At 36.7% G+C, this 27,442-nt stretch overlaps 1 protein-coding gene across 22 annotated transcripts in view; it reads right to left on the reverse strand.

The window, feature by feature from the left end:
- ZC3H13 (zinc finger CCCH-type containing 13) overlaps positions 1–27,442 on the reverse strand; it is a 103,711-nt gene that overhangs the window by 40,638 nt on the left and 35,631 nt on the right. For 18 of the 22 annotated variants that reach the window (XM_086328934.1, XM_086328933.1, XM_086328926.1 and 15 more), the window contains 3 exons: positions 22,770–22,909; positions 21,332–21,492; positions 15,166–15,363 (listed from right to left, as the gene is read on the reverse strand). In XM_086328934.1, the coding sequence (XP_086185060.1) occupies positions 15,166–15,363; positions 21,332–21,492; positions 22,770–22,856 (446 nt within the window). In that variant the 5' untranslated portion in view covers positions 22,857–22,909. Of the gene's footprint in view, positions 1–14,073; positions 14,119–15,165; positions 15,364–17,543; positions 17,790–21,331; positions 21,493–22,769; positions 22,910–27,442 lie in introns of those variants that run through there. The other 4 variants (XM_086328936.1, XM_086328935.1, XM_086328938.1 and 1 more) reach the window with 2 other exon arrangements.

Here is a 27,442-nt window from a genome sequence, read left to right on the forward strand (position 1 = left end):
GCTGTCTACCCATCTCATCCTCTGTTGCTTCTTTCTCTTTTGCCTTCTATCTTTCCCACCGTCGAGGACTTTTCCAATGAGTCAGCTCTTCACATCAGGTGGCCAAAGTATTGGAGCTTCAGCTTCAACATTAGTCCTTCCAATGAATATTCAGGGTGAATTTCCTTTAGGTTTGATCTCCTTGCAGTCCAAGGGACTCTAAACAGTTTGCTCCAACACCACAATTCAAAAGCAACAATTCTTACACACTAGGCATTGTTTATGGTCCAACTTTCACTTCCAAATGGGACTACCTGAAAAACCACAGCTTTGACAACACAGACCTCTGTTGGCAAAGTGATGTCTCTGTTTTTTAATACACTGTCTAGGCTGGTCATAGCATTCCTTCAAAGGAGCAAGCATCTTTTAATTTCATGGTTGTAGTCACCATTAACAGTGATTTCAGAACTCAAGAAAATCTGTCACTGCTTACACTTTTTCCCCTTCTAACTGTCATGAAGTGATGGGAATGGATGCCACGATCTTAGTTTTTGGAATGTTGAGTTTCATGCCAGCTTTTTCACTTTCCTCTTTCACACTCATCATGAGACTCTTTAGTTCCTCTTCACTTTCTGCCATTAGAGTGGTATCATCTGTAAATCTGAGCTTATTGATATTTCTCCCTGTGATACTGATTCCAGCTTGTGATTCATCTAGCCCAGGATTTCACATGATGTACTCTGCATATAAATTAAATAAGCAGGGTGACAATATACATCTTTGTCATATTCCTTTCCCAATTTTGAACCAGTCAGTTGTTCCATGTCCAGTTCTCACTGCTGCTTCTTTACCCAGATACAGGTTTCTCAGGAGACAGGTAAGGTGGTCTGATATTCCCATCTTTTTACAAATTTTCCAATTTGTTGTGATCCACACAAAAATGGAAGAAAAACTTCAGTTCAAGCTTAGATAATCAAGCTATCATATTAAGGACTGAACACCAATGTGTTGTCAAGTTATGTTCAGCATTTTAACCATATTTTTCTACTTATCCTTTTGGGCAGGGAGAGGGGAGTTTGTTGATTAAATCATCTGTTATCAAATGAATGTTTGCGTCCCCTCCCCCTCCTACTCCAAATTTATATGTTTGAGGCCTTAACCTCCAATGTGATGCTATTTGGAGGCAGGGCCTTTGGGAATAATTAGGTTTAAATGAAGTCCTGAGGATGAGGCTCCCATAAGGGGATAGTGTCCACATAAGAGGACAAAGAGAGAGACTACAGAGTTCTCTCTCCCCTGTAAATGAGGACACAGTGAGAAGACAGCCACCTACAAACCAGGAAGAAGGCCTTCACCAGGAGCCAAATCTGCTAGCACCTTGACCTTGGACTACCCAGAAACCAGGTCTGTGAGAAATAAATGCCTGTTGTTTAAGTTACCCAGTCTATGATATTATGTAAAAATCACAGCATTTTTACATTTTTTTCTGTTACTATTTTTTTTTTAAGTCTGAAGACTGAAAAATAGTGAAAAGACAGAGAGGATCTATTACCAAAACAAGATGAGTCAAATTATGGATATAAGCCTAATTGGTCCCACACCTATGTTCATTCTGCATATATAAAAGACGTGACTCTAGGTTATAAAACAGTTTTGAAATCTGACCTAAACTATTAGCAATTAGGCTTCTAGAATATTGCAGGGATGTAGTAAAATACATTTCACATTAACTAGTACACTCTAGTTCCTGAAGAATTATGGATGGAGGTTCAGGCCATTGTATAGGAGGCAGTGATCAAGACCATCCCCAAGAAAAAGAAATGCAAAAAGGCAGTCTGAAGAGGCCTTACAAATAGCTGAGAAAAGAAGAGAAGCTAAAGGCAAAGGAGGAAAGGAAAGCCATACCCATTTGAATGCAGAGTTCCAAAGAAAGCAAGGAGAGATAAGAAAGTCTCCCTCAGTGATCAACGCAAAGAAATAGAGGAAAACAATAAAATGGGAAAGACTAGAGATCTCTTCAAGAAAAGCAGAGATACCAAGGGAACATTTCATGCAAAGATGGGCTCGATAAAGGACAGAAATGGTATGGACCTAACAGAAGCAGAAGATAGAAAGAAGAGGTGGCAAGAATACTCAGAAGAACTATACAAAAAAGATCTTCAAGACCCAGATAACCATGATGGTGTGATCACTCATCTAGAGCCACACATCCTGCAATGTGAAGGCTATGAACAAAGCTAGTGGAAGTGATGGAATTCCAGTTGCGCTATTTCAAATCCTAAAAGATGATGATGTGAAAATGCTGCACTCAGTATGTCACCAAATTTGGAAAACTCAGCAGTGGCCACAGGACTAGAAAAGGTCAGTTTTCATTCCAATCCCAAAGAAAGGTAATGCCAAAGAATGCTCAAACTACCACACAACTGCACTCATCTCATACGCTGGTAAAGTAATGCTAAAAATTCTCCAAGCCAGGCTTCAGCAATATGTGAACCGTGAACTTCCATATGTTCAAGCTGGTTTTAGAAAAGGCAGAGGAACCAGAGATCAAATTGCCAACATCATCGAAAAAGCAAGCAAGTTCTAGAAAAACATCTATTTCTGTTTTATTGACTATGCCAAAGCCTTTGACTGTGTGGACCACAACGAACTCTAGAAAATTCTCACAGAGATGGGAATACCAGACCACCTGACCTGCCTCTGGAGAAATCTGTATGCAGGTCAGGAAGCAACAGTTAGAACTGGGCATGGAACAACAGACTGGTTCCAAATCGGAAAAGGAGTATGTCAAGGCTGTATACTGTCACTCTGTTTATTTAACTCATATGCAGAGTACATTATGAAAAATGCTGGGCTGGAGGAAGCACAAGCTGAAATCAAGATTGCTGGGAGAAATATCAATAATCTCAGATATGCAGATGACATCACCCTTATGGCAGAAAGTGAAGAAGAACTAAAGAGCCTCTTGATGAAAGTGAAAGAGGAGAGTAAAAACGTTGGCTTAAAACTCAACATTCAGAAAACTAAGATCATGTCATCTGGTCCCATCACTTCATGGGAAATAGATGGGGAAACAGTGGAAACAGTGGCTGGCTTTATTTTCTTGGGCTCCAAAATCACTGCAGATGGTGACTGCAGCCATGAAATTAAAAGACACTTGCTCCCTAGAAGAAAAGTTATGACTAACCTAGACAGCATATTACAAAGCAGAGACATTACTCTGCCAACAAAGGTCTGTCTAGTCAAAGGTACAGTTTTTCCAGTAGTCATGTCTGGATGTGAGAGTTGGACTATAAAGAAAGCTGAGCACCGAAGAATTGGTGCTTTTGAACTGTGGTGTTGGAGAAGACTCTTGAGAGTCCCTTGGACTGCATGGAGATCCAACCAGTTGATCCTAAAAGAAATCAGTCCCAAATAATCACTGGAAGGACTGATGCTGAAGCTGAAACTCCAATACTTTGGCCACTTGATGTGAAGAACTGACTCACTGGAGAAGACTCCAATGCTGGGAAAGACTGAAGGCAGGAGGAGAAGGTGATGACAGATGATGAAATGGTTGGATGGCATCACGAACTGGATGGACATGAGTTTGAGCAAGCAAGTTGGCGATGACAGGGAGGCCTGGCGTGCTGCATTCCATGGGGTCTCAAAGAGTTGAACATGACTGAGCAACTGAATAGAACTTAACTGAGTACACTCTAAAACTGAATGATTTCCTATCAGAAGGGAAAAAAGAGGTGACATTTGACACTCAAATAAAGAACAAAGGAAAGCTTATTGCACAAACAGAAGCCTCAATACCTTAAAACAGAAAACTGTAGACTGTCAGCAAGTGCACTGTGATTTATAAAACACAAGGAAAGCTAATCTTTAGCTTGAGTTGATGCCATTCAAAAGCTTTTTAACGCTGCTATAATTACGACACAACATGGAATGAGAATATTCAGGGTATACTTGAGGAAAAGATATGAAAATTTATGCAATTTAAAATGAAAGTTCCTTTCATTTGAGATGCAAGTAATTCCACCTACAAACCGATATGTTTACTCCAGACTTTCTTAAAATTTGTAACACCAATTTTTCTCAATAAATGGTTTCTATGTCTCAAATATGAAAATATGCTTATATAATGTAACTAAGAGAGTCAATTCTTAGGTTGATAAGAAGTCCGGGGTCCCTGAGGAGGAGGAGGAGGAGGGGGAGGAGGAAAAGAAAAGGACACATGTTTTTTTCTTTAAGCCCAGAGCTGATGATTACACAAGAAAACAACTCAGCTTAAATTCTGTACTAAGGATTATATAACAACAATGTATCACCGATTCAATGGACATGAATTTGAGCAAGCTCGGGAACTGGTAATGGACAGGGAAGCCTGGTGTGCTGCAGTCCATGGAATCACAGAGTCAGACAGGACTGAGTGACTGAACTGAACTGAATTGAACTGAACATAACCTGCTTGAGGACATGTTTCTCCTTCTTGAGAACCTTCTGACTAATCCTGTCATCTTAAAATGTATATTGTGGGAGTGGGTCTTATAAAATCTTTTTATTGTTAGTTCTAATTCCGTTACTTTAAAATGTGTATTATGGGGGTGGGTCTGATAAGGCCTTTACAACCTTTAAACATTCTTTTGATTTACTGTAATAACCAATTACAAAAGTATATAGCTCCCTTTGCTAAGACTAGCAGGGGGCACTGTCCATCCCCCTCTGATGTTGGTGTCAGAAGCTTTCTCTGTCCCTTTTTCACTTTAATAAAACTCTGCTACACAAAAGCTCTTGAGTGATCAAGCCTGGCTCCTGGTCCCGAAGCTAAATCTTCTTTGGCGATCACAAATCTAACTGTTCACTGTAAGCTATCAGAGCTAAAATTCATAATTCAACCTTTAAAATCATCATGCAAAAAAGCACACTTAAAAAACACTAAATGAACTATGGACACTATCAAAAGCAACTCTCCTTTCAGTGGTAAAATAGAACACAAAATGGTACACATTTCACACATAGAAATATTTAGGCTTTATTGTTTACACAAGAAACTTATTTTAAAAAGTAAGTCACTACTAGGTATAAAATAAGCTACAAGGATTTATTGTACAGCACAGGGAATATAGCCAATATTTTATAATAGCTCTAAACGGACTCTATATAAACAGGGGCTTCCCTGGTGGCTCAGATGGTAAAGAATCTGCCTGCAATGTGGGAGACCTCAGTTTGATCCCTGGCTTGGGAAAATCCCCTGGAGAAGGAAATGGCAACCCACTCCAGTATTCTTGCTGGGAAAATTCCATGGACAGAGGAGCCTTCTTTATTGTAAGTTTCAGGTGTACACATAGTGATTCAACATTTTTGTAGAGTATGTGCTTAGTCGCTCAGTTGCACCTGACTCTTTGCAACCCTATGGACTATAGCCCGCCAGGCTCCTCTGTCCAAGTACTAATAACTGTGGTTCAATTTCATTTTTGTATTTATGTAGAAATGAATTATTTAAAAAACCTCAATTAAAGAATAAAGAAGAATGTTAAGACTTATTATCAGCACACCCTTCAACCATATTCAAGCCCAGAATTAGGTGCCATTTAAATAAAGTGATTTTTCAGAATCTGGCTCAAGAGACTTACATGACTAGAGTGAACTAAAAATTGTACCCATCACTGTGATCAAAAGTCAGAAGAAAATATTCAGCATCCCTAGCACATGAAGAGACTGTTCCCAAGCTCTTGGACTGCAAGGAAATCCAACCAGTCTATTCTAAATGAGATCAGTCCTGAGTGTTCATTGGAAGGACTGATGTTGAAGCTGAAACCCCAATACTTTGGCCACCTGATGCGAAGAGGTGACTCTTTTGAAAAGACCCTGATGCTGGGAAAGATTGAAGGCAGGCGGAGAAGGGGACGACCGAGGATGAGACGGTTGGATGGCATCACCGACTCAATGGACACGAGTTTGGGTAGCCTCCAGGAGTTGGTGTTATACAGGGAGACCTGGCGTGCTGCAGTTCATGGGGTCACAAAAAGTCGGACACGACTGAGCAACTGAACTGAACTGAAGAGTAAGACAGCTGGTAGTTAAAATGTAATAAAGCCCAGAAACAATGCACACCAGCATAACACAAATTTAAGACAACTGGCTCCTATCTTCTATTTGGCGCATCAAGTTAAAGTTATCCCTTTCTCCTGAAATAGGATGGAGTGGTGAAGAGATAGAGGATCAGCCCCTGCCAAGAAACAGCAAGCAATCCAGTCTTGGGGGAGAGAGAGGTAAAGAATGGTTTTCAAGTCCCTAGACCAACTACTCAGACTCACAATGTTTTCAGCTCAGGCCAACAAACTGTATGTCAAATTAGGGAGATTCTTGAAATCCCTGCCACTGTCTCGGGAGTTCTATCCAATGACAGGTCATTTAACTGTCAGTAAAAAAAAAAAAAAAAATACCACCAGACAGAATCGAACCATAGCCAGCAATAGATTTCGATAGTGTGGCTGGTTATCTGTTATTTCATTAATCTCACTACATACAACACAGTCCCACATATTTACTGGGTTGAATTTTCAGCCTCTATATGCTATTTTATGCATTTCTGATTGGATCAATCATTAAATAGGGCTAAACTTTGCAACTACTTAATGCTACTGAAAACCTCCCTGAAAAACAATTTTCTTCTTTAGTCTCTAAACATCATAGACAAAGGGTTGAGAGCACAACTTCTGGAACATAAATACCATTCTAGATTTTGGCTGCAAAATACAAGCTTCTCTTTTGGTTCAACAAATTTTTTCAATATCACACCTATAAAAGAGAGCCCAAGCCTTGATCAACTGGACTAAATATAAAAGATTTTGCCCCCCTCAATGCAGTTATTTTGATATTTATAAAATAATTTCATTTTAACACAAGGTTACCATGAATAGGGGCTTCCAAGTGGTGCAGTTGTAAAAAATTTGCCTGCCAATGCAAGAGACACAGAAGACATGGTTCAAACTCTGGGTTGGGAAGATCCCGGGAAGAAGGAAATGGCAACTCACTCTAGTGTTCGTGGCTAAAAAATCCCATGGACACAAGAGCCTGGCAGGCTATAGTCAATGGAATTCCAAGAGTCAGCTACAACTTAGTGACTAAACAACAATTATGAATTTAGCATATAATTATGTTGAGCTATATTTATTTAAGTGTCTTAATTTTATATCCCTAGCCTAAATTATGCACCTAAAAATACTTTTTAGGTCTACAGACAAGGCTCAAATAAATGCAGAAAAAAAGACACCAACTCAATCAATTCCCTACCTAAATACTAAGGTTCCATATTACTATTAAAAGGTTTGCATATCCTTCATGATATTATTTGTGCTAAAGTCCACTAATTAGGAAGATATTACAAATTCACCAATGATTTTAAAGTTTGAATTTTAAATTTATATTACACTCCTTTTTACCTTATAGATGTGATACTGGCTTTTTCTTTTTTGGGAGTACGGTTCATTTACAACATTGTGTGAGTTTCTGGTGTACAGCAAAGTGATTCGGTTATATTTCTGGTGATTGCGTATGTGCGTACAGTGACTATATATTTTTAAGTATCTTTCTTTTTGGTGATATATACTAAAATATATGCAAATGAAATAAAGTAAGATGTCTGGATCATCAAAAAAGCAATAGAGTTCCAGAAAAACATCTATTTCTGCTTTACTGACTATGCCAAAGCCTTTGACTGTGTGGACCACAACAAACTCTAGAAAATTCTCAAAGAGATGGGAGTACCAGACCACCTGACCTGCCTCTGGAGAAATCTGTATGCAGGTCAGGAAGCAACAGTTAGAACTGGACATGGAACAACAGACTGGTTCCTAATAGGAAAAGGAGTACGTCAAGGCTGTATATTGTCACCCTGATTATTTAACTCATATGCAGATTACATCATGAGAAATGCTGGGCTGGAGGAAGCACAAGCTGGAATCAAGATTGCAGGGAGAAATATCAATAACCTCAGATATGCAGATGACACCACCCTTATGGCAGAAAGTGAAGAGGAACTAAAGAGCCTCTTTATGAAAGTGAAAGTGGAGAGTAAAAACGTTGGCTTAAAACTCAACATTCAAAAAACGAAGATCATGGCATCTGGTCCCATCACTTCATGGCAAATAGATGGGGAAACAATGGAAACAGTGACAGACTTTATTTTCTTGGGCTCCAAAATCACTGCAGATGGTGACTGCAGCCATGAAATTAAAAGACACTTGCTCCCTGGAAGAAAAGCTATGACCAACCTAGACAGCATATTACAAAGCAGAGATGATACTTTGCTGACAAAGGTCCGTCTAGTCAAAGCTATGGTTTTTCCAGTAGTCATGTCTGGATGTGAGAGTTGGACTATAAAGAAAGCTGAGCACCGAAGAATTGATGCTTTTGAACTGTGATGTTGGAGAAGACTCTTGAGAGTCCCTTGGACTGCAAGGAGATCCAACCAGTCCATCCTAGAGGAAATCAACTCTGAATGTTTATTGGAAGGGCTGATGCTGAAGCTGAAGCTCCAATACTTTGGCCACCTGATGCAAAGAACTGACTCATTGGAGAAGACCCTGATGCTGGGAAAGATTGAAGGCAGGAGAAGAAAGGAATGACAGAAGATAAGATGGTTGGATGGCATCACTGACTTGATGGACATGACTTTGAGCAAGCTCTGGGAGTTGGTGATGGACAGGGAGGCCTGGCGTGCTGCCATCCACGGGGTCGCAAACAGTCAGACACGACTGAGCGACTGAACTGAACTGAAGATGTCTGTTGGTTTGGTTTAGTCACTAATTCGTGTCTGACTCTTGTGACCCCATAGACTGTAGCCTGCAGGCTCCTCTGTCCATGGGATTCTCGAGGCAAGAATATTGGAGTGGGTTGCCATTTCCTTCTCCAGGAAGTTGTCTGGGGTTTGCTTCAAAATAGCACTGGAGTGGGGAAGAAGACAGGGGTACAAATGAAACTATGGATATGAGGATCATTATACTACTGTCTACTTTTGTGTGTGTGAAATGCTCCATAATAATGTTACTGTAACATTTTTCCATTCTCTCTATATAACTGAGTAACATTAGCATACACTTACTCAAGAAACCTATCAGTTCATTTTATAGAAATGCTTATTGAGTGCACCCATGGATTCCTCCCTGACCTGTCCTTAATGGACACAGAATAAGATTCACCAGTCCACACTATGAATGGCAGATACTTAATAAATAAGATGCTGAATAAACCAAAGAATTAATCCAATATGTAACAGTCTTTGTCAAAGGTCTGAAACATTCTGATTTTAATTATTCCGATGTGCACAATCACTGAAAGAAAATAAGACTATCAGTTTGGTGGTAAGCTGTTTATTCTAGTAAGGTGATGTCAGTCAACAAATTCTGAATGATCACACCTGTCTTTAAAATATCTGGGTAAGACTCATACAGGCATTTATATTTCTATCAAGACATATTCAGGTTAATTACAATAAAGTGATAAAAAAACTTACTATGCTCTTTATATTATCTTATTAAACCATAAAATTCTGCAACCTAGTATTCTGATTAAAGCATATTAACCATCCTAAAACTGTATTTAACCAGCAGAATGAACTATATGCAATAATTAGCTAACTTTTCTGGTTAACTACTATCCAAAAGGATTTTGTGTTTGCTTAATCCCTTGTTCCTAAACTACACTAATATACTGCCTCACATTTGAGATTCAGCAAAGTGTATAGAATATTTTCATGGACATTATTTGCTTCAAAAACAACTACATGACAGAATTTAGTGTTATTCAAATTAACAAACTATTCTGGGAACAGAGTATATTCTTAAGTTTGACATGGACAATAAAGATTTAGGAGGAAAGCACTTGAATTCTCGATGCCAGTAGTGCCAAAGGTCTAAAGAATGATTAATAATTCTAAAAAACTTTTAGAAGGCTATGGACATACTCCCCCTCACCAAAACACACACAGGCAAATTCTAACTCACAAATCAGACCCTAAAATCCAGGTCAGTCGCCCTTGATATAGAAAGTTGAAGAACTAACTGAGACACAGAAGACAGGGAGAAGGACTTCAAAGTCATAGAATCGTGTGGCTTTGTGGCATCATCTGTCTCACATGTAGGCACATACATTTGGACCACCCTTTAAGAAATGTAAGTGATCCCCTAAATCCAATAGGCCTAGTAAGTCTTCTTTACTTGAAAGGAAAAAAACAAAAAACCCTATACATGCAAAGATGTTATTTTACACATACATGATTACTATATTACTTCCACCTGTGGTAACAAAGCTTTGGCTAACATTTTAGTTCACTGGTGCATCACTATCTTTTAAAACAGTGTCCCCCCCACACCCCACACACTAGGAAGTCAGTAACAATTGAATGAATAAATGTATCAGCATACTTTCACTTAAGCCCAGCACATTCTGATAACCAAAACACTCCCAATAAGCCCATTATAACAACTAAATTAATTTTAAAGTACAATTGTCTCCAAAAGGAATTTAGATACTAATCTTCAACCATATATCCCAGAATCTGAAAGCAATGACAAAGATTCTTAAATACATGGTTTGGCTTTAGAATTAATAAATTCCTTATAAAAGTGAAAGAGGAGAGTGAAAAAGTTGGCTTAAAATTCAATATTCAGAAAATTAAGATCATGGCATCCAGTTCCATCATTTGATGGCAAATAGATGGGGAAACAATGCAAACAGTGACAGGATTTTTTTGGGCTCCAAAATCACTGCAGATGGTGGTGACTGCAGCCATGAAATTAAAAGACACTTGCTCCTTGGAAGAAAGCTATGACCAACCTAGACAGCATATTAAAAAGCAGAGATGATACTTTGCTGACAAAGGTCTATCTAGTCAAAGTTATGGTTTTTCCAGTAGTCATGTTTGGATGTGAGAGTTGGACTGTGAAGAAAGCTGAGCACCGAAGAATTGATGCTTTTGAACTGTGGTGTTGGAGAAGATTCTTGAGAGTCCCTTGGACTGCAAGGAGATCCAACCAGAACATCCTAAAAGAAATCAGTCCTGAATATTCATTGGAAGGACTGATGCTGAAGCTGAAACTCCAATACTTTGGCCACCTGATGTGAAGAACTGACTTATTGGAAAAGACCCTGATGCTGGGAAAGATTGAACACAGGAGGAGAAGGGGACGACAGAGGATGAGATGGTTGGAAGGCATCACCAACTGGATGGACATGAGTTTGAGCAAGCTTCAGGAGTTGGTGATGGACAGGGAAGCCTGGCAAGCTGCAGTTCATGGGGTCACAAAGATTTGGACACAACTGAGCTCAACTGAATGGAGATAAGTTAACAAATCTGCCTTAAAAATAAACAAAAACCTATTAATCAAATCAGTTTCTCCTAACTCAAAGCGGGCCCTTTCAACCTTGTCGAACACCAAAGTCAAACTGGACCCCTTTAGGGGTTTCAGGCTTTAGGACTCCAGTGCCAACAGGGTACCTGTGCAGCCCTTCAGTAATCTGCTGCTTAGTTTCCTTACACAGAAGAAATAAACCAAATTCAGAGTTTTCCATACAGAGAGCAACAGGTGAGTCCTAGACATATCTTATTACTTCTGATACAGACAGTCAAGGAGAAAAACATGGAATGGCAAACTACCCCAGGGACATAAGAATCACCTCTCACAACAGATTTCTGGGTCAAAATAACAAAATAACAGCACTAAGAATCATTAGAGAAGAATAAAGACTTCAGCAAGAACATTTAACATGATTTATACCTGATTTACATGTCATTTTCAAAAACTAACCTATCAGACTGAGTAAGATAAAGAGTATATTTTAGGAAAATATGTTCAAGAATTATGGATGTTCCAGTTAACCAATTCCTATTGCTCCACTAAGACATAATGTTGCTAGATCCTACAACAGCTGACACAATCATTCTGGTTCTTTCAAGTCACCGGAGGGGGGACAGAAAGAAAAAAAAAAAAATTTCACCTAAATGAGTTAGACAAGATGATCTCTCACAAAGACAAAAAAAGTGGTGGCGGGGGGGGGGGGGGGGGTGGTTAAGCGTATCACCAAAATCTATTTTGGGGAAAAGGATGGGTTTTATTGAACTTACATATTATAAAGTTGTATTAACTGCTTACTGAGTGGATAATTTATCCTGAATGATCTCAATATAACACAGGCTGTTTATGAAAAATCCACAGCAAACATCCCTCTCAATGGTGAAAGACTGAAAACTTTTCTCTAAGGTACAAGGCAAAGATGCCCACTTTCACCACTTCTATGTAACTCAGTACTCGAAGTTCTAGTCAGGACAATCAGCTAAGAAAAAATTTGTAAAGGCATCCAAATTGGAAAGAAAAAAATAAAATCTCTACCTGCCGATGGCACGATCTTATATTTAGAAAACACTACAAATTTCACATTGCTAGAATAAACAAGTTCAACAAAGTTGGAGGATGCAAAATCAACACACAAGATCACTTGTGTTTCTACACAGTAACAACAAACAATTTGAAAAGGAAATTTAAAAAATAATTCCATCTACAATAGAAAACACAAAAAACACAACATAAAAAATACTTAGGAATAAGCCTAACCAAAGGGGTCAAAGACTTGTATACTGAAAACTACAAAACTATGTTAGACACAAATAACCAGAATGACGTTCCATGCTCACGGACTGGAAGATTTAATATGGTTAAGAGGTCCATACTGTCCAAAGTGATTTACAAATTTAATACAATCCCTGTCAAAATCCTAAAGGTAGTTTTTGCAGAGGATTAAAAAACCACCCCAAAATTTACATGCAATTTCAAGGGATTCCAAATAGACAAAATCATTTCAAAAATAACAGTCAGAGGATTCATGCTCCTGATTTCAAAATCAGTGCAGTTCAGTATTATCAGTTCAGTCACTCAGTTGTGTCCGGCTCTTTGAGACCCCATGGAATGCAGCATGTCAGGTTTCCCTGTCCATCAACCAATTCCCGGAGCTTACTCAAACTCTTGAGTAGGTGATGCCATCCAACCATCTCATACTCTGTCGTCCTCTTCTCTTCCCACCTTCAACCTTTCCCAGCATCAGGGTCTTTTCCAAAGAGTTGCTTTTTCGCATCAGGTGGCCAAAGTATCAGAGTTTCACCTTCAGCATCAGTCCTTCCAGTGAATATTTAGGACTAATTTCCTTTAGGATTGACTGGACTGGATCTCCTTGCCATCCAAGGGACTTTCAAGAGGCTTCTCCAACACCACAATTCAAAAGCATCAATTGTTCGGCATTCAGCTTTCTTTATAGTCCAACTCTCATATCCATACATGACTACTGGAAAAACCATAGCTCTGACTAGACAGACCTTTGTTGGCAAAGTAATGTCTCTGCTTTTGAATATGCTATCTAGGTTGGACATAGCTTTTCTTCCAGGGAGCAAGTGTCTTTTAATTTCATGGCTGCAGTCACCATCTGCAGTGATTTTGGAGCCCAAGAAAATAAAGTCTGTCACTGTTTCCACTGTTTCCCCATCTATTTGCCATGAAGTGATGGGACTGGATGCTATGATCTTAGTTTTCTGAATGTTGAGTTTTAAGCCAACTTTTTCACTCTCCTCTTTCACTTTCATCTAAGGTAATCACAATGTGGTACTCGCACAAAAACAGACAAGAAGACCAACAGAGTAAAACAGAGAGCCCAGAAATCCTTCCTTCCATATATATGGTCAAATGATCTTTAAGGGCGCCAAAAACACTCAATGGGGAAAGGAAAAGTTCCTTCAAAAAACAGTGCTGGGAAGTGTGCTTTTCTACACACAAAAAATGAAGTTGGAAGCTTATCTTACACCATACACAAAAAATTAACTTAAAAGGTATTGAAGATTTAGATGTATGGTCTAAAACTATAAAACTCCTACAAGAAAACATAGAGGAAAGTCTTCATGACACTGGAGTTGGCAATGATTTCTTAGTTCTCATATCAAAAGCACAGGCAACAAAACCAAAATCAACAAACAGGACATATCATACTTTAACAACTTCTGCGCATCAAAAAACACCATCAAAGGAATGAATAGGCCACGTATGAAAAGGGAGAAAATACCTGTAAATCATGTACTTGATAGGGAGTTAACATCCAGAATAATGGATTTCTATAATTCAACAAGAAGAATCAAATTAACTCAATTTAAAAATGCATAAAGGACTTTAAATAGACATCACTCCAAAGATGACATACAAGTGGCAGGCAAAGAAAAGATGCTCCATATCACCAATCATTAGCAAAATACAAATCAAAGTCACAGTATCATCTCACACCAGTCAGGATGACTGCTATCCAAAACACAGAAAACAACAAGTGTTGATGAGGATGTGGAGAAACTCAAACTCTGTAACCCTCTTAACAGGACTGTAAAGTGGTGCAGCTGGTATGGAAAACAGTTATGAAAGTTTCTCCAAAAATTAAAAATGAAACGAAACTACCATATGATCTGGAAATCCCATTTCTGAGTCTATGTCCAAAAGAACTGAAAGAAGGGTCTTAAAGAGATGTTTACATACCCATATTCATAACAGCACTATTCACAATCGCCAAGAGGTGGAAGCAGCCTGTATGTTCACTGACAAATGAATGGATAAACAAAATGTGGCATATCGGTGATGGAATATTATCCACCCTTAAAAAGGAAAGCAATCCTGTTATGTGCACAGCGTGGGTAAACCTTGAAGACCTAATGCTAAGTAAAATAAGCCAGTCGCAAAGAGACAAAGTGATTCCATTTATGAGGTAGCTAAAGGAGTCAAATTCACAGAAACAGACAGAATAGTGGTTACTAGGGACTGGGGAGTCGGGGATAGGTTGTTTTAGGGGTACAGAGTTTCAGATTTGCAAGATAAAAGTTTTGGAAATCTGTTTCATGACACTGTGGAAAAAAAAAATATATATATACACACACGCATATATAGAACAATACTGAACTGCACATTTAAAAGTGGGTAAAATTAGAAATTTTATGTTTCTTAGGTAATAATGATTTGTTATGTTATTAACATTTATTGAAGTAGTCATACTTCAATATGGTAATTATTAGGTAGAGTTTAAAAAACACTAAAAAATCCAGGATAGTAATGCCTGAAAGCTTCTGAATAGTATTACAGATTTTAAGAAAGTAAGATTATTAAAAATCCCACTTACCTCGGCTTGTCTCTTTTTTCTCTTTGTCTTTCAAAATCTCGTCCTCTGTCCTTTCCATCTCTTGGTTTTTCCTCTATCCTGTCTTTCAATTTATATTTTTCTTTGTATTTTTTCCCCAGAGCAATATCTTCCTGTATAGGAGGGGGAGGGCTAGGAGTTCGAGGTCCTTTCTTCTTACTTTGGTTGCTTTTTGAATTCCTAAAGTTAACACAAAGCTGTCAGAAGTCTAAAGACTTTTAGAAGGTGAAATAAGGTGTTTTTTGTTTTTTGTTTTTAACAAAGCATGATTAAAGAATGGTTAGCACTCCTTTCAGTAACTTGCCATTTACTATTTTATATACTAGTAATCAATATCCCCCCCCCAACAACAACAAAAAAAAACAGAGAAATGAGGAAAGATTTACTTGCTACCTATTTCATTAACAGTGCTTACTATATAATTTTAAAAGGTAGATTTCAGAGAAAAGAAAGAGGTGGAATAGGAAGAGATTCAGGAAAGAAAATGTCATTTAAAAAAAACTGAAAAAATTTTAAGATTATAAAAAAGTAGATAGAAAAGTAAAAATCACCTACAATTCCATTACCCAAGGACAGCCAATAGTAACACCATGGATAAACGTCCACACTTTTTCTGTCTCTTTTCCTTTTTTCCTCCCTGCCCACCCCCATATGCACAGTCATAATGCAATGTTTTTTAAAAATTGTCTGTACTAAATACAGTATTGGTACATTTCTATAACAAAAAGTGGATTCCTATAATTATTCTTATGGACTGTACAGAATTCCCTTAATAGATATGCTCTATAACTTCTTTCAACAATTTCACATTTATAAGGTTTTTAGGTGGCTTCCATGTTTTCAGCATTATAAAGGACATCAAGTATAAATGAAACCCTAAGCATTATTAGTAAATATTTATTTAAATCTTTGTTTTGTATCTTAAATATTCATTTAAACCTTTTCCAACTCTTAGACTACAGAGATGATCTTTTAAATTTTAGAATTTTGTCTTTCATGGTTTTACTCCATCTGGAACTAAGTGCTATAACTCTGAGCCCTTACACATTACAAATTGTCTGTCTTCATACCTTGACAGTGGTTTGACTGAATACTAGAGCATTTCAGAATGATATCCTTTTCCCTCAGAGCTCTATAAATACTGTTACAGTATCTTGCAGCATTTAGTGTTTTGGATGAAAAGTCCAAAGAGTCAATTACTTTTCCTATGCAGGTTTTTCAGCTTTGCTGTTGGTATGCTTGTAATACATTATTCCTTGGAAATTAAAATTTTCATCAAGATAAATCTAGGTTTTCTTTTTTAAATTTTTCCAGTACTCAATGTGCTGTTTCAATCTGAAACCTTAAGTGTTTTGCTCACTGTTTTTCCTATTCTTATTTCATCCGTTCTCCATAGGACATAGGACCTCCTAAAAAGACCTATGGTCTCACTAGGTCTCTCTAGTGTGCTTTATTGCAGTTACTGCATATCTCCTAGGCCACTTCTCCATTATTTTTCATTATTCCCATCTCTCCCTTTGCTTTCCAGTATCTTAAATGTGTTTTCAAATTCAGTAAGTTTTCTTTTATTTCTAAATTTGGCAATCTCATTATTCTGCTATTCCCAGTACAAAAATCATTTTCATTCCAAAATATCCTTGTTCACAGACTGCTTTAATTTTTTCACGATCAACTGCTCTCAACAGATCAATGCAATATCCTCTCAAATCATACTAAAATTTTGAATGAATTTATTGTCTAAATTCATTCCTATTTTCTGAAACATGGATGGTCAGTCTGGTACTGAGTTTTAAAGGAGTCCTTTCTTTTCAGATATCTGGAAAGTTTTCACTAGCTATTTATTTCAGTACCTATTGATACTTATAAATGATGACCTAAGCCAAAATCCCAGAACTTACTACCTGTGACCTAGAGTTCTCTAGCCCAAGATTCCTTAGCTAAATTAAAAAGTTACCGGTAGTATCTTCCTCAAAATTGCTGATGAGACTAAAAACAGATAAAAAAAGGCAACTGACTCAGAGTGGGCATTCAGAAAATTTGCCTTAGTCTTTCTCCCTACTTATTATCACAGACAGGGTAAACCATCTAGCAAGTCAGAAATTATTAAAATATGACCAAATCTGCTTTTCATCTTCGTCTTCTGCCAAAAACCATTATTAGCTACATTATCTCACTGCATATTTATGAGATGACTGAAACTTTTAATGTATTTAACAGATAAGTGATAAATGTCTTTTCCATTTAAAAGACACACTGGGGGTGGGGGAGGGAAGCAGAAGAGGAAGGGGACATGTATACTTATAGCTGACTCTAGTTGTTGTATTGGAGAAGGCAATGGCACCCCACTCCAGTACTCTTGCCTGGAGAATCCCATGGATGGAGGAGCCTGGTGCGCTGCAGTCCACGGGGTCTCGAAGAGTCAGATACGACTGAGCGACTTCACTTTCACTTTTCACTTTCATGCACTGGAGAAAGAAATGGCACCCCACTCCAGTGTTCCTGCCTGGAGAATCCCAGGGACGGGGGAGCCTGGTGGGCTGCTGTCTATGGGGTCGCACAGAGTCGGACATGACTTAGCAGCAGCAGCAGTTGTGGTATAGCAAAAACTGAAACATTGTAAAGTAATTGTCTTCCAATTAAAAAAATGACACACTAATCAACAGTTGGTACAGATAGTATCAAAATTACTAAAAAGCCATTTTTAACCATTATCATTTCAAAATGATAGAGGAATTCTTGACACAAACTGTATTTTCACATTACTGCCTGTGACAGAGACTAACTAGGTATTTACTGAACTTTTGTCCTGGCCATACTGTTGAACAATACTCTAGACATTTATAAAGTTAGATGTGACCAAATGACCAAGTTCTGGCCAAAAGAACATAAGAAGAAGTGATGTATACCACTTCCAGGCCTAATTAATAAAAAAGCCTCTCATATTCCAGGTAATTATAGACTATATAACTAAATAAGTACAATACTCTTTTTTTCTTTGCATATTTCATTTTTTGATCCCAATAATATAGGATAGTGAAGCCACAGTCAGGAGCTTAGTTACTCAATATCCATGTATAGGAGAGTCACCTCTTAATCAGAAACACCCATTTCTTACTTGAGTGAGAAATAAACTTCTGGTTGTGTTAAAAGTTTAAAAATAAAATAAAATTAAAAAAATAAATAAATAAAAGTAACAGTAGAACTATAATTGGAAAATGTTGAAATTTTTATTTCTGTTCAACTAACTCCAAATAAACTTTTAATTTAAAAAAAAAATAAATAAATTCACATTCTGGGAGTAAGCTATCATAACAACCAAGATTATGCCATTACACTCATTCAAGTGCAGAATTTCTTCAAATAACTTAAAAAATATATGTATTCAATAGTTGGGAAACAGTTGTGTTACAGATAAGAGTTTACAAGTGTCTTCCAACAGAATGGGCCAAAATTGGTCTTGTGCACTCTGCAGTCAGCAAGATCTTTCAACATTTTTTTAAGTCAAATGATCGTCCTTTTAGGGGCACAGAGCCCACTTCCTATTTGTGGCACAGAGCTCAATTATCTACTTCCACCACTTTTTAGAGCCTCTCTCTCTCTCTCTCTCTCCCCAAAACTTAATTCTTTTGAATAGCTTTTGACATACTTCATGTATCATCTTAGCATAAAGCTTAGTATCAGACTATCTCTCACAACAAATGTCACAGAAAACTGCTAACTTTCAGGGAGAAGTGTGAGTCTTAATTTGTCTGTGATTATCTCTGCCCCTTCAATATGATAACCACGTAAAACCAAGGAGTTAGTTTACCTGATTTCCCCCTCGGTTTACTTACTGGCATTGGTTGCAATATTCCACTGAATTTTAACTGAAATTCTAATCATTATTTGTTGTTGAATGTCTTCAAACAGTTTATCATATGATCCACAATGAAACTATAAGTTGATGATCTGACACACACTAGGCAATTTAAACTGCATGACTACAGAAGTGCTATATCCAACTCAGTGTTTTCTTTGTATCTTCAATGTACTGTTTTTCAGATCCTTCTGTTTCTATTATTAAATTAATGATGCATCTTAAACTCAGGATCACATAATACAGAAATATAATAGTTAAATCAATATAATTATTCATGTGTGCATGCTAAGTTGCTTCAGTGATGTCTGACTCTTTGTGACCCCATGGACTGCAGCTTGCTAGGCTCTTCTGTCTATGGGCTTCTCTAGGCAAGAACACTGGAGTGGATTGCCATTTCCTTCTCCAGGGATCTTCCCAACCCGGGGATTGAACCTGCGTCTCTTAAGTCTCCTGCATTGGCAGGCGGGTTCTTTACCACTAATGTCACCTGGGCAGCCCCCAATAATTCATGCTCAATATTGAAAGGATAAGTGAATCACCAATAAGAGTGTTAGAGAAGACTATAGGAAAAACAGAATGAAACTAACCCTTCAACTAAATAGGTATCAAAACTTTCTATGAAGAGATTAAATACTGAAGATTTCATAAACACGGATAAGAAAATAAAAAGGAGTATTTCTGGCATGCTGGGTTTTGGGGGGGAAATAAATGGAATTAGGGGAATTTATATAATTGGTTAGTTAAAAGGAAAAAGAGCAGGTGGGTTAAATAGTATCACTCTGTAGTTTGACTTCTTTCATATCCCTTTACTCAATTCCAGGAGCAAAGGAGAGAATTAAGCCTGCTTTACAAAGTGTCTTATTACAGCACAAAGCTCTTTGAAGAGTAGGTACTATGAAAGACAGAATAGTGAACCATCAAGATGCCAGTCTTCAGGGAGCTTAAGTTTAATAGAAGTTGTAAAACATGTATGCCACAGCTAAAATATAATAATAGAAATAGCAGCTAGTATTATGCAAAAGGTATAAATAAAATCTGATAGATATACAAAGGGAGCAGAAATTATGTTCAGTAAGGAGAAATGTGAAATCTTAATGGAAAGACAGAATTTGAGCTAGACACTGAAGGACTAAAGATGACGAGTGTAGGAGGAACATTGGACAAAAATATGGACAAGACTGAGAAGATCAATGTATGAATTCCCTTCTAAAAAATCTGAATTTCATTCAACAGAATGGAAAACTACTGAGTTTTTCAATGGCGTAATAAATTAATAGGAATTTTTCTTTTAAGATAACTCTTACAACATTTGTAAAGTGAACGGTTATGGCAGCTGAATGAATATGTTTACATGTGTGAAGGAATGGACCCTAGATAAAGTAAATATAGTTTGTAGGATGATATATTAATAATAAACTAGGCAAGAAGTAAATGAAGTCTAGAATAGGGTTAAAGCCTCCAGAAACTAGAATATAAATTTCATTATAGGATCATACAGACATCTACCAACTGGTCAAATATTGAGAAAAGGTTTAGCCTTGTTCTTAAATAATAAGTTACTGTATGCCCTTTAATTGAAATCAAATTTAAAGAGTACAGATGACACTATATGGAAAACTATCTCCTGCCTTATTTTCAACCCTCCAGTATAATTTATTTCTATCCTTATTCTTTCAACTGGCTACTACAACAATTCTAAAAAATGCATTCATACTGCTTCATACACCAGGAGACAGAAGAATGTTGTTCACTGTGCATAATTTGTAATAACTAAAACCTGGAAATGACGTAAATGTTCAATAACAAAAAAGTAAATATATATATTAATATGCAAGAACTATGGCTATATATATATCAACATAGGTAAATGTAAAAAACTGCAAAAAAAAAAAAGCTAAGTAAAACAGTAAATTGCAGAAGAAAAGTTATATCTATATTAAGACTAAATAAATGAAAATATTATATACTGTAAGATAATACGATATGGAAGTATAAACACACATGCACAAGTATCATAAACAACAAATTCAAGAGGGAAGGACAGGAAATACACCTGCTTAGTTTTTTGGGGAAAAAATGTTCTGAAGCATATATAGGTATGACACAGATCTTTGTTTCATCGTTCTCTATAATTTTAAGTGGAAACTTTCCATACTTTTTTAAGAAAAAAGCTTATATGAAATGCTCAATGTATTTAAAAGTATCCTTTTGTAATCTACTAAGTAATTCTTCTGAATATCATGTCAGAAAAAGCTATTTTATTCTGGCACTATTTATCACCCTACTGACCTCTGCTGGTCCAACAATGGAGAGGAAACTGCAGTTGTCTTCCTGTCTTTCTTGCTAGTTGAAGATGATGACTTAGGGCTTGATTTTCTCTTTGGAGATTTGCTAGACTTTCTTAGAGAAGGTGACGGAGACAACTTTGATCTAACCACTTCTGGTGAAACCTTTCAAAAGAATTCAGTAAGTCAGAAAGTATACCAATCATGGTTGCTTCAATCAGACAAAAAGCAACAACAACAAACTTCAGATAAAACATTAAGTGTTATGACAGCCACCAGACATTACTATCAGCCTGGCTTCTAAACCTATACTGTTAACCAATACCCTAACTGCCCCAACATTAATATCAAAAGTCAAAGTGAAGTTGCTCAGTCATGTCTGACTCTTTGTGACCCCGTGGACTGTAACCCACCAGGCTCCTCTGTCCATGGGATTCTCCAGGCAAGAATCCTGGAGTGGGTTGCCATTTCCTTCTCCAGGGGATCTTCCTGACCCAGGGACTGAACCCAGGTCTCCTGCACCGCAGGCAAACTCTTTACCATCTGAGCCACCAGGGAAGTCATAGGCAGTTTGTAGGCTATTATTTGGAGCTTATGACTGTTAACAGGGAAGCGACAGCAGGGTTGCAGAGAGGACTGACTGGAGCTGGCATGGCTGGGGCAGGATGTTCAAGTTCATCACAGACAGTCTAAAACAAAACTCTGCTCAGCACCTGGGGGCATCAGGTTCTCCAGCCCCTTCTATATCTGCCACACAGCTATTAACATGAGTATCAATAAAGCAAACTAAAATTATGAAATTTCAAAATCTCCTCAGAAAAATCACAAATTATATTCAAATATATTTTATCTCTTTCTACTCTTTAGAAAAGAAACAAGTACTCTATAGAGATACTGCTAAGTCGCTTCAGTCGTGTCCGACTCTGTGCGACCCCATGATCTGCAGCCCACCAGGCTCCCCCGTCCCTAGGATTCTCCAGGCCAGAACACTGGAGTGGGTTGCCATTTCCTTCTCCAATGCATGAAAGGGAAAAGTGAAAGTGAAGTCGCTCAGTCGTGTCCGACTCTTCTCGACCCCATGGACGACTGCAGCCTACCAGGCTCCTCCGTCCATGGGATTTTCCAGCCAAGAGTACTGGAGTGGGGTGCCATTGCCTTCTCCACTATAGAGATAACATGGGCCTAAAAATCAGGTGTATATAGATTCAAGTTCCATTTCACATTAGTTGGTGACTCCAGGCAACAGAAACTTAGTTTTGTTTATCTGTTTAATATTAAAAATATGCCCTATTTATCTAATAGAGTAATGTGAAGATTAATTGATTAACACGTATAAGTATCAATATCCCAATACAATTTTAGATGTAGCAAGCAGTTAATGAGTTCTCCAATCAATATCCATGTTGATGTTAATTACTAACATATTTCAATAAATAGCATACCTCTTTTTTAATAATAATTTCTTCTCTTTTCTCCATGTTTTCTTGTTCCAGCTTCATTAATTCCCTCTGTATCTTTTGACGCTTCATTTCCAATGACAACTCATGAACATAATCATAATTAATATCTCCGTTGTCAGAATCTTTAAAATAAAAATTCCATTACTTTTCAAAAACTATTATAGTTATCTATACCAAAAATTATAGCAATTTTTTCAACTATTTTTTATACAAATTAAAATCATAGATTCTTTAATAAGAGTAACACACTTCTAAAAAATAAAGAAAAAATATACTGTTTCTACCTGGAGGAGGGCATGGCAATCCACTCCAGTATTCTTGCTGAGAGAATCCCCATGGACAGAGGAACCTGGCGGGCTACAGTCCATGGGGTGACAGAGAGTCAGACACGACCGAGTGATTAAGCACAGTAGCATACTGTTTCTATAAACACTTAAAATTGATATAGCTAATTTCTTTATGAAAAACCAGTCTTAAGGTTCCTAGTTTTCTGTAAGTCATTTTGGGTTGTTTGGGGGTTGGGTTTTTGGTTCGATGGAATTTTTAAAAGATATAATTAAAATACTCAGCTACAAATTCTAAGTATTAAGGCTACCAAAACCTTTAATATTTCATACTGTAAATGATGTGATTCATTATCTCCCTGCTTTTCTTAAAGACTCATTAGTATTAAGGTTATATTAAATGTACAATCCTGTTTCTGTAGTTTTGTTTTTAAATTAATATCATTACTAAAAGTAACTTTAATACTAATGTGTACATGAGCTCATTTCTGAATGATCTATAACATTTTCACTGTAAGTGGTTTGTAGCAGTTCCTTAGATTAGAACTGTCCATCTCTTCAATAGATCTGATACCATGTATCTATTTCTATTTACCCTTTCAAAGAAAAGAATATGAAGATTAAAGAGGGGAAAACAAGGAAGAGTGACGTACAGACTATTTCATTACAAATGCATATAGATGTCTTCAGAGCCAACTGGCACTGTTATCTCTTTGTCATTAATGTCAACAAGCCTAGAGGAGGAAATTTCACTGACTGGTATCCTAACACCTGACCACATTGGGACTGACCACTTACAAACTGAAGAGCCTTCTCAAGTCACACTTTTAGCACTTAAGATCATCATTTCTTAACCTGGGGTAAATAAATACAATGAAGAACTAAAAACAAAGATAAAGGAGTCCTACTTGATTGCTTAAAGCACAAAAATATGGACATCACTGACATTCTTTATATATAAAGAATTCCTACTAATTAAAAGGGAAAATGGTCAAAGGACATGAACAGGCAATTCATAAAAAGAAATGCAGATGATAGAAAAATAAGTCTTTTTTATGTACTAAAGAGCCATTTTCCCCCCTTAATGGTAATATTTGGTACTGGCAAAGGTACAGATAAAAGCCATGTTCATTCTCTGGAGGTAGCAATGTAAACTAATACATCCAGCCTGGACAATAATTTGATAGCCATGAATAAAAGCCTTAAGAACATTCATACCCTTTAATATCACAATTTTACTTTTAGAAATCTATTGCAACTAATAATAGATATAAAAATAAAGCTTTAAATTTATAGTCTTCTACACTGCCGTACAGAAAGATCTCTCCATGTCATACACAAGGTCAAACAACTTCATTTTAACATCTGCGACACATTTCATGATATGAACATATCATAGTTTATTTAACCATTTTCCTTCTGACAATTAGTTTGTTTTCAATATTTTGCTATTATAAACAAGACTTCATTGAACATTGTGATACCTACTTTGGTTTACAAGTGCAAATATTGTCTTTTCAGAACATATTTCTTGAATTAAATTTGCTGGAGTAAGTGTAATTTTTAATTTGCCAAACTATACTTGTTTGTTTGGCAAACAATATATTTTTTTTTCCTGACAAACTATACTATTGCCAAATAGTAGTATATTGCCAGATATACTCAGAATTTGATTATATTAATATTTATATTAATATAATTTATATTATATTTTTATAATATTGCCAAACTATACTCAGAAATTTTGGGGGCTTCCCTGGTGGCTTAGATGGTAAAGAATCTATCTGCAATATAGGAGACCTCAGTTCAATCCCTGGGTCAGGATGATCCCCTGGAGAAGGGAATGGCAACCCAATCCAGTATTCTTGCCCGGAGAATTCCATGGACATAGAAGCCTGGTGGGCTATAGTCCATGGGGTCACAAAGAGTCGGACATGACTAAGAGACCCCACTTTCATACTCAGAAACAGATTTACCAAAGTAAGCTTCCACTTGATAATATTAGTGAGATAATATTTTTTTATTATTTAAAAATTATTTTCATTTTTATTTTAATTATTTTAATTTATTATTAAATTATTTTAATTTAATTAACTTAATTATCTCTCACTTCTTCCAGTATGATGGGTGAAGAATGTTATCTATTTTCACCAGTATTTCCCTATAGTAAAGCTGAGCATTTACTGGCCATTTCTATTTCCACTATGAATCACATATTCAATTTTTTTATTTTTTGCCCTCATGTATTTGTGGAAGTTCATTATATGTTAATACAGTGTTTTTACTATATGCCTACACATGACATGTCAAATATTTTCTTTTGTGATCTATTTTTAATAGATGACGTCTATGTTTAGTTAGATACAAAATTTTAAATCCTTATACAATCAAATATTTTATGGATTCTGCATTTTATGCTTATTTTAGGAGAATGTACATACCTCCAAGATTTCCTAAATATGTTCATACATTTTCTCTTCTACTACAATGGTACTTTTGCTTTTTATATTACTGCATTGTATTTTGTAGTAAACAAATATGGTAAGTTTAGAGAACCAAACAAAAAATAACCACTTGGGGAATGGGAGCTGGAAATACATAAAACAACTGGGATGATGAAAAGTTTTACAGGTACATAAGAATCTATATTTGATCCTGTAGGCAATGGGAAATCAGAGAATTTTAAACAGGGGAGTGAAATGAACTAATTTATTCTTTTAGAAGTTCACTCTAACTCACAGAGTGAGAGAAGATATGTATAATATGTATACTGATTAAGAGATTTCATATTCAGACTATATAAACAACGTGCTGTGTGCCTCAGTCATGTCCGACTCTTCGTGACCCTATGGACTGTAGCCTGCCAGGCTCCTCTGTCCATGGGATTCTCCAAGCAAGAATACTGGAGTGGGTTGCCATTTCCTTCTCCAATATAAAGAAAATTCAACAATCAAAAAAAGCAGTAACAATAAAGAAGTAGGCAAAAGTCTATAGAGTTTACAAAACAGGTGGTACAGTGGCCAGTAAATGTGAGAAAACTGTCAACTTATTACTCATTAGGGAAATGTACACTAAAATCACCATAGTAAGAAACAACCACCTATCTCTAGAATGATTATGATGAAAAAGGCAAAAAATACCATAGAAAGGAGAACTATTTTTGACTTGACATTATCTACTGAAGATGAACATATGTAGACTCAATGGCCCAACAATCCTACTCCCAAACATAAACTCAAGAGAAATGAGTACATGTTTATCAAAGGTATGATTAGGAGTAGCAACTTATTCAAAATAGCCCCAAACTAGAAATTAACCAAATGTTTATTGACAGAAAAATGAATAAGTTATGGTATACTCATACAATGAACTACTATATACCAATAAGAATTAATGAACTATAACTATGTTCAAAAATCTCACAAACATATAGTTTTGGCTAAGTATAGAAAGAGTACATGCTAAAGATTTCATTTATGTAGACTTCAAAAACAGACAAAACTAACCCATGGTAGTAAAAATCAAGACAGCAAGTACCTTCAGGAGGTGGAGGCTGGGAAAGTAGTGACTGAAAAAAGGGAGTACGAAGGGGCTTATGGGATATGAGTAATTTTATATGTATTGATGTGTGCTGCTTACACAAGCCTGTTCTATTGGTGAAAATTCAGTAAGTTGTACACATGAATCATGTACTCTTCTGAAAGTTATTATTATACTTTAATAAAAAGAAATCTTTTGTGAAGATTAGTCTGGGGTTCAAGTGGAGAATGATTTAGAAGACAAGACTAACCTCAACGCATGAGGTTAGAGAATTATTTGTAAAACACACTTATAGCCAACAAATAAGTATCTTAAGAACTAGAATATTAGTACTAATAATTTAGAGAAACAGGTGGTTTTGAAAGACACTCAACAGATAGAAATGTTTAGATTTATCTTAAGTGTCTGGGTTGATCAGAAGGACTCTCAATAATGACCTTTAGACTTTCGGGAAACCAGTAGGAAAACTGGTGCCTTTAAGATATGGAACTCAGGTAGAGATATCTAATTGGTAATGCCTCAATTAAGAGCTCTACATATTGGAGTCATTAATATGTAGATGTTAATGATGCCCTGGGAGCATGATTTCATCTGGAGAGAAAAACTGAAAGTGAGGGGGAAAAAAGTTTTGGAAAGTGGGAAGGGGAAACAATTAAAAATTTTTAAAGCAGCTTCTAAAGACAAGTGGGTCTCAAAGAGCAGTATGAGGACTCCCTGAGATCCCCAAGACAATTTCTGGAGTTCCAGAAGATCAAAAGTATTTCCATAATTCTACACTATTTGCCTGGTCCACTCAATCTCTAGAGTATATTGTGGCATTTTCCAGGTGTC

The sequence above is a fragment of the Bos grunniens genome, chromosome 12 (genome assembly GCF_055505025.1).
Source record: "Bos grunniens cultivar Pamir isolate PY7600 chromosome 12, Bosgru_T2T1.0, whole genome shotgun sequence".
NCBI classification, from domain to species: Eukaryota; Metazoa; Chordata; class Mammalia; order Artiodactyla; family Bovidae; genus Bos; species Bos grunniens.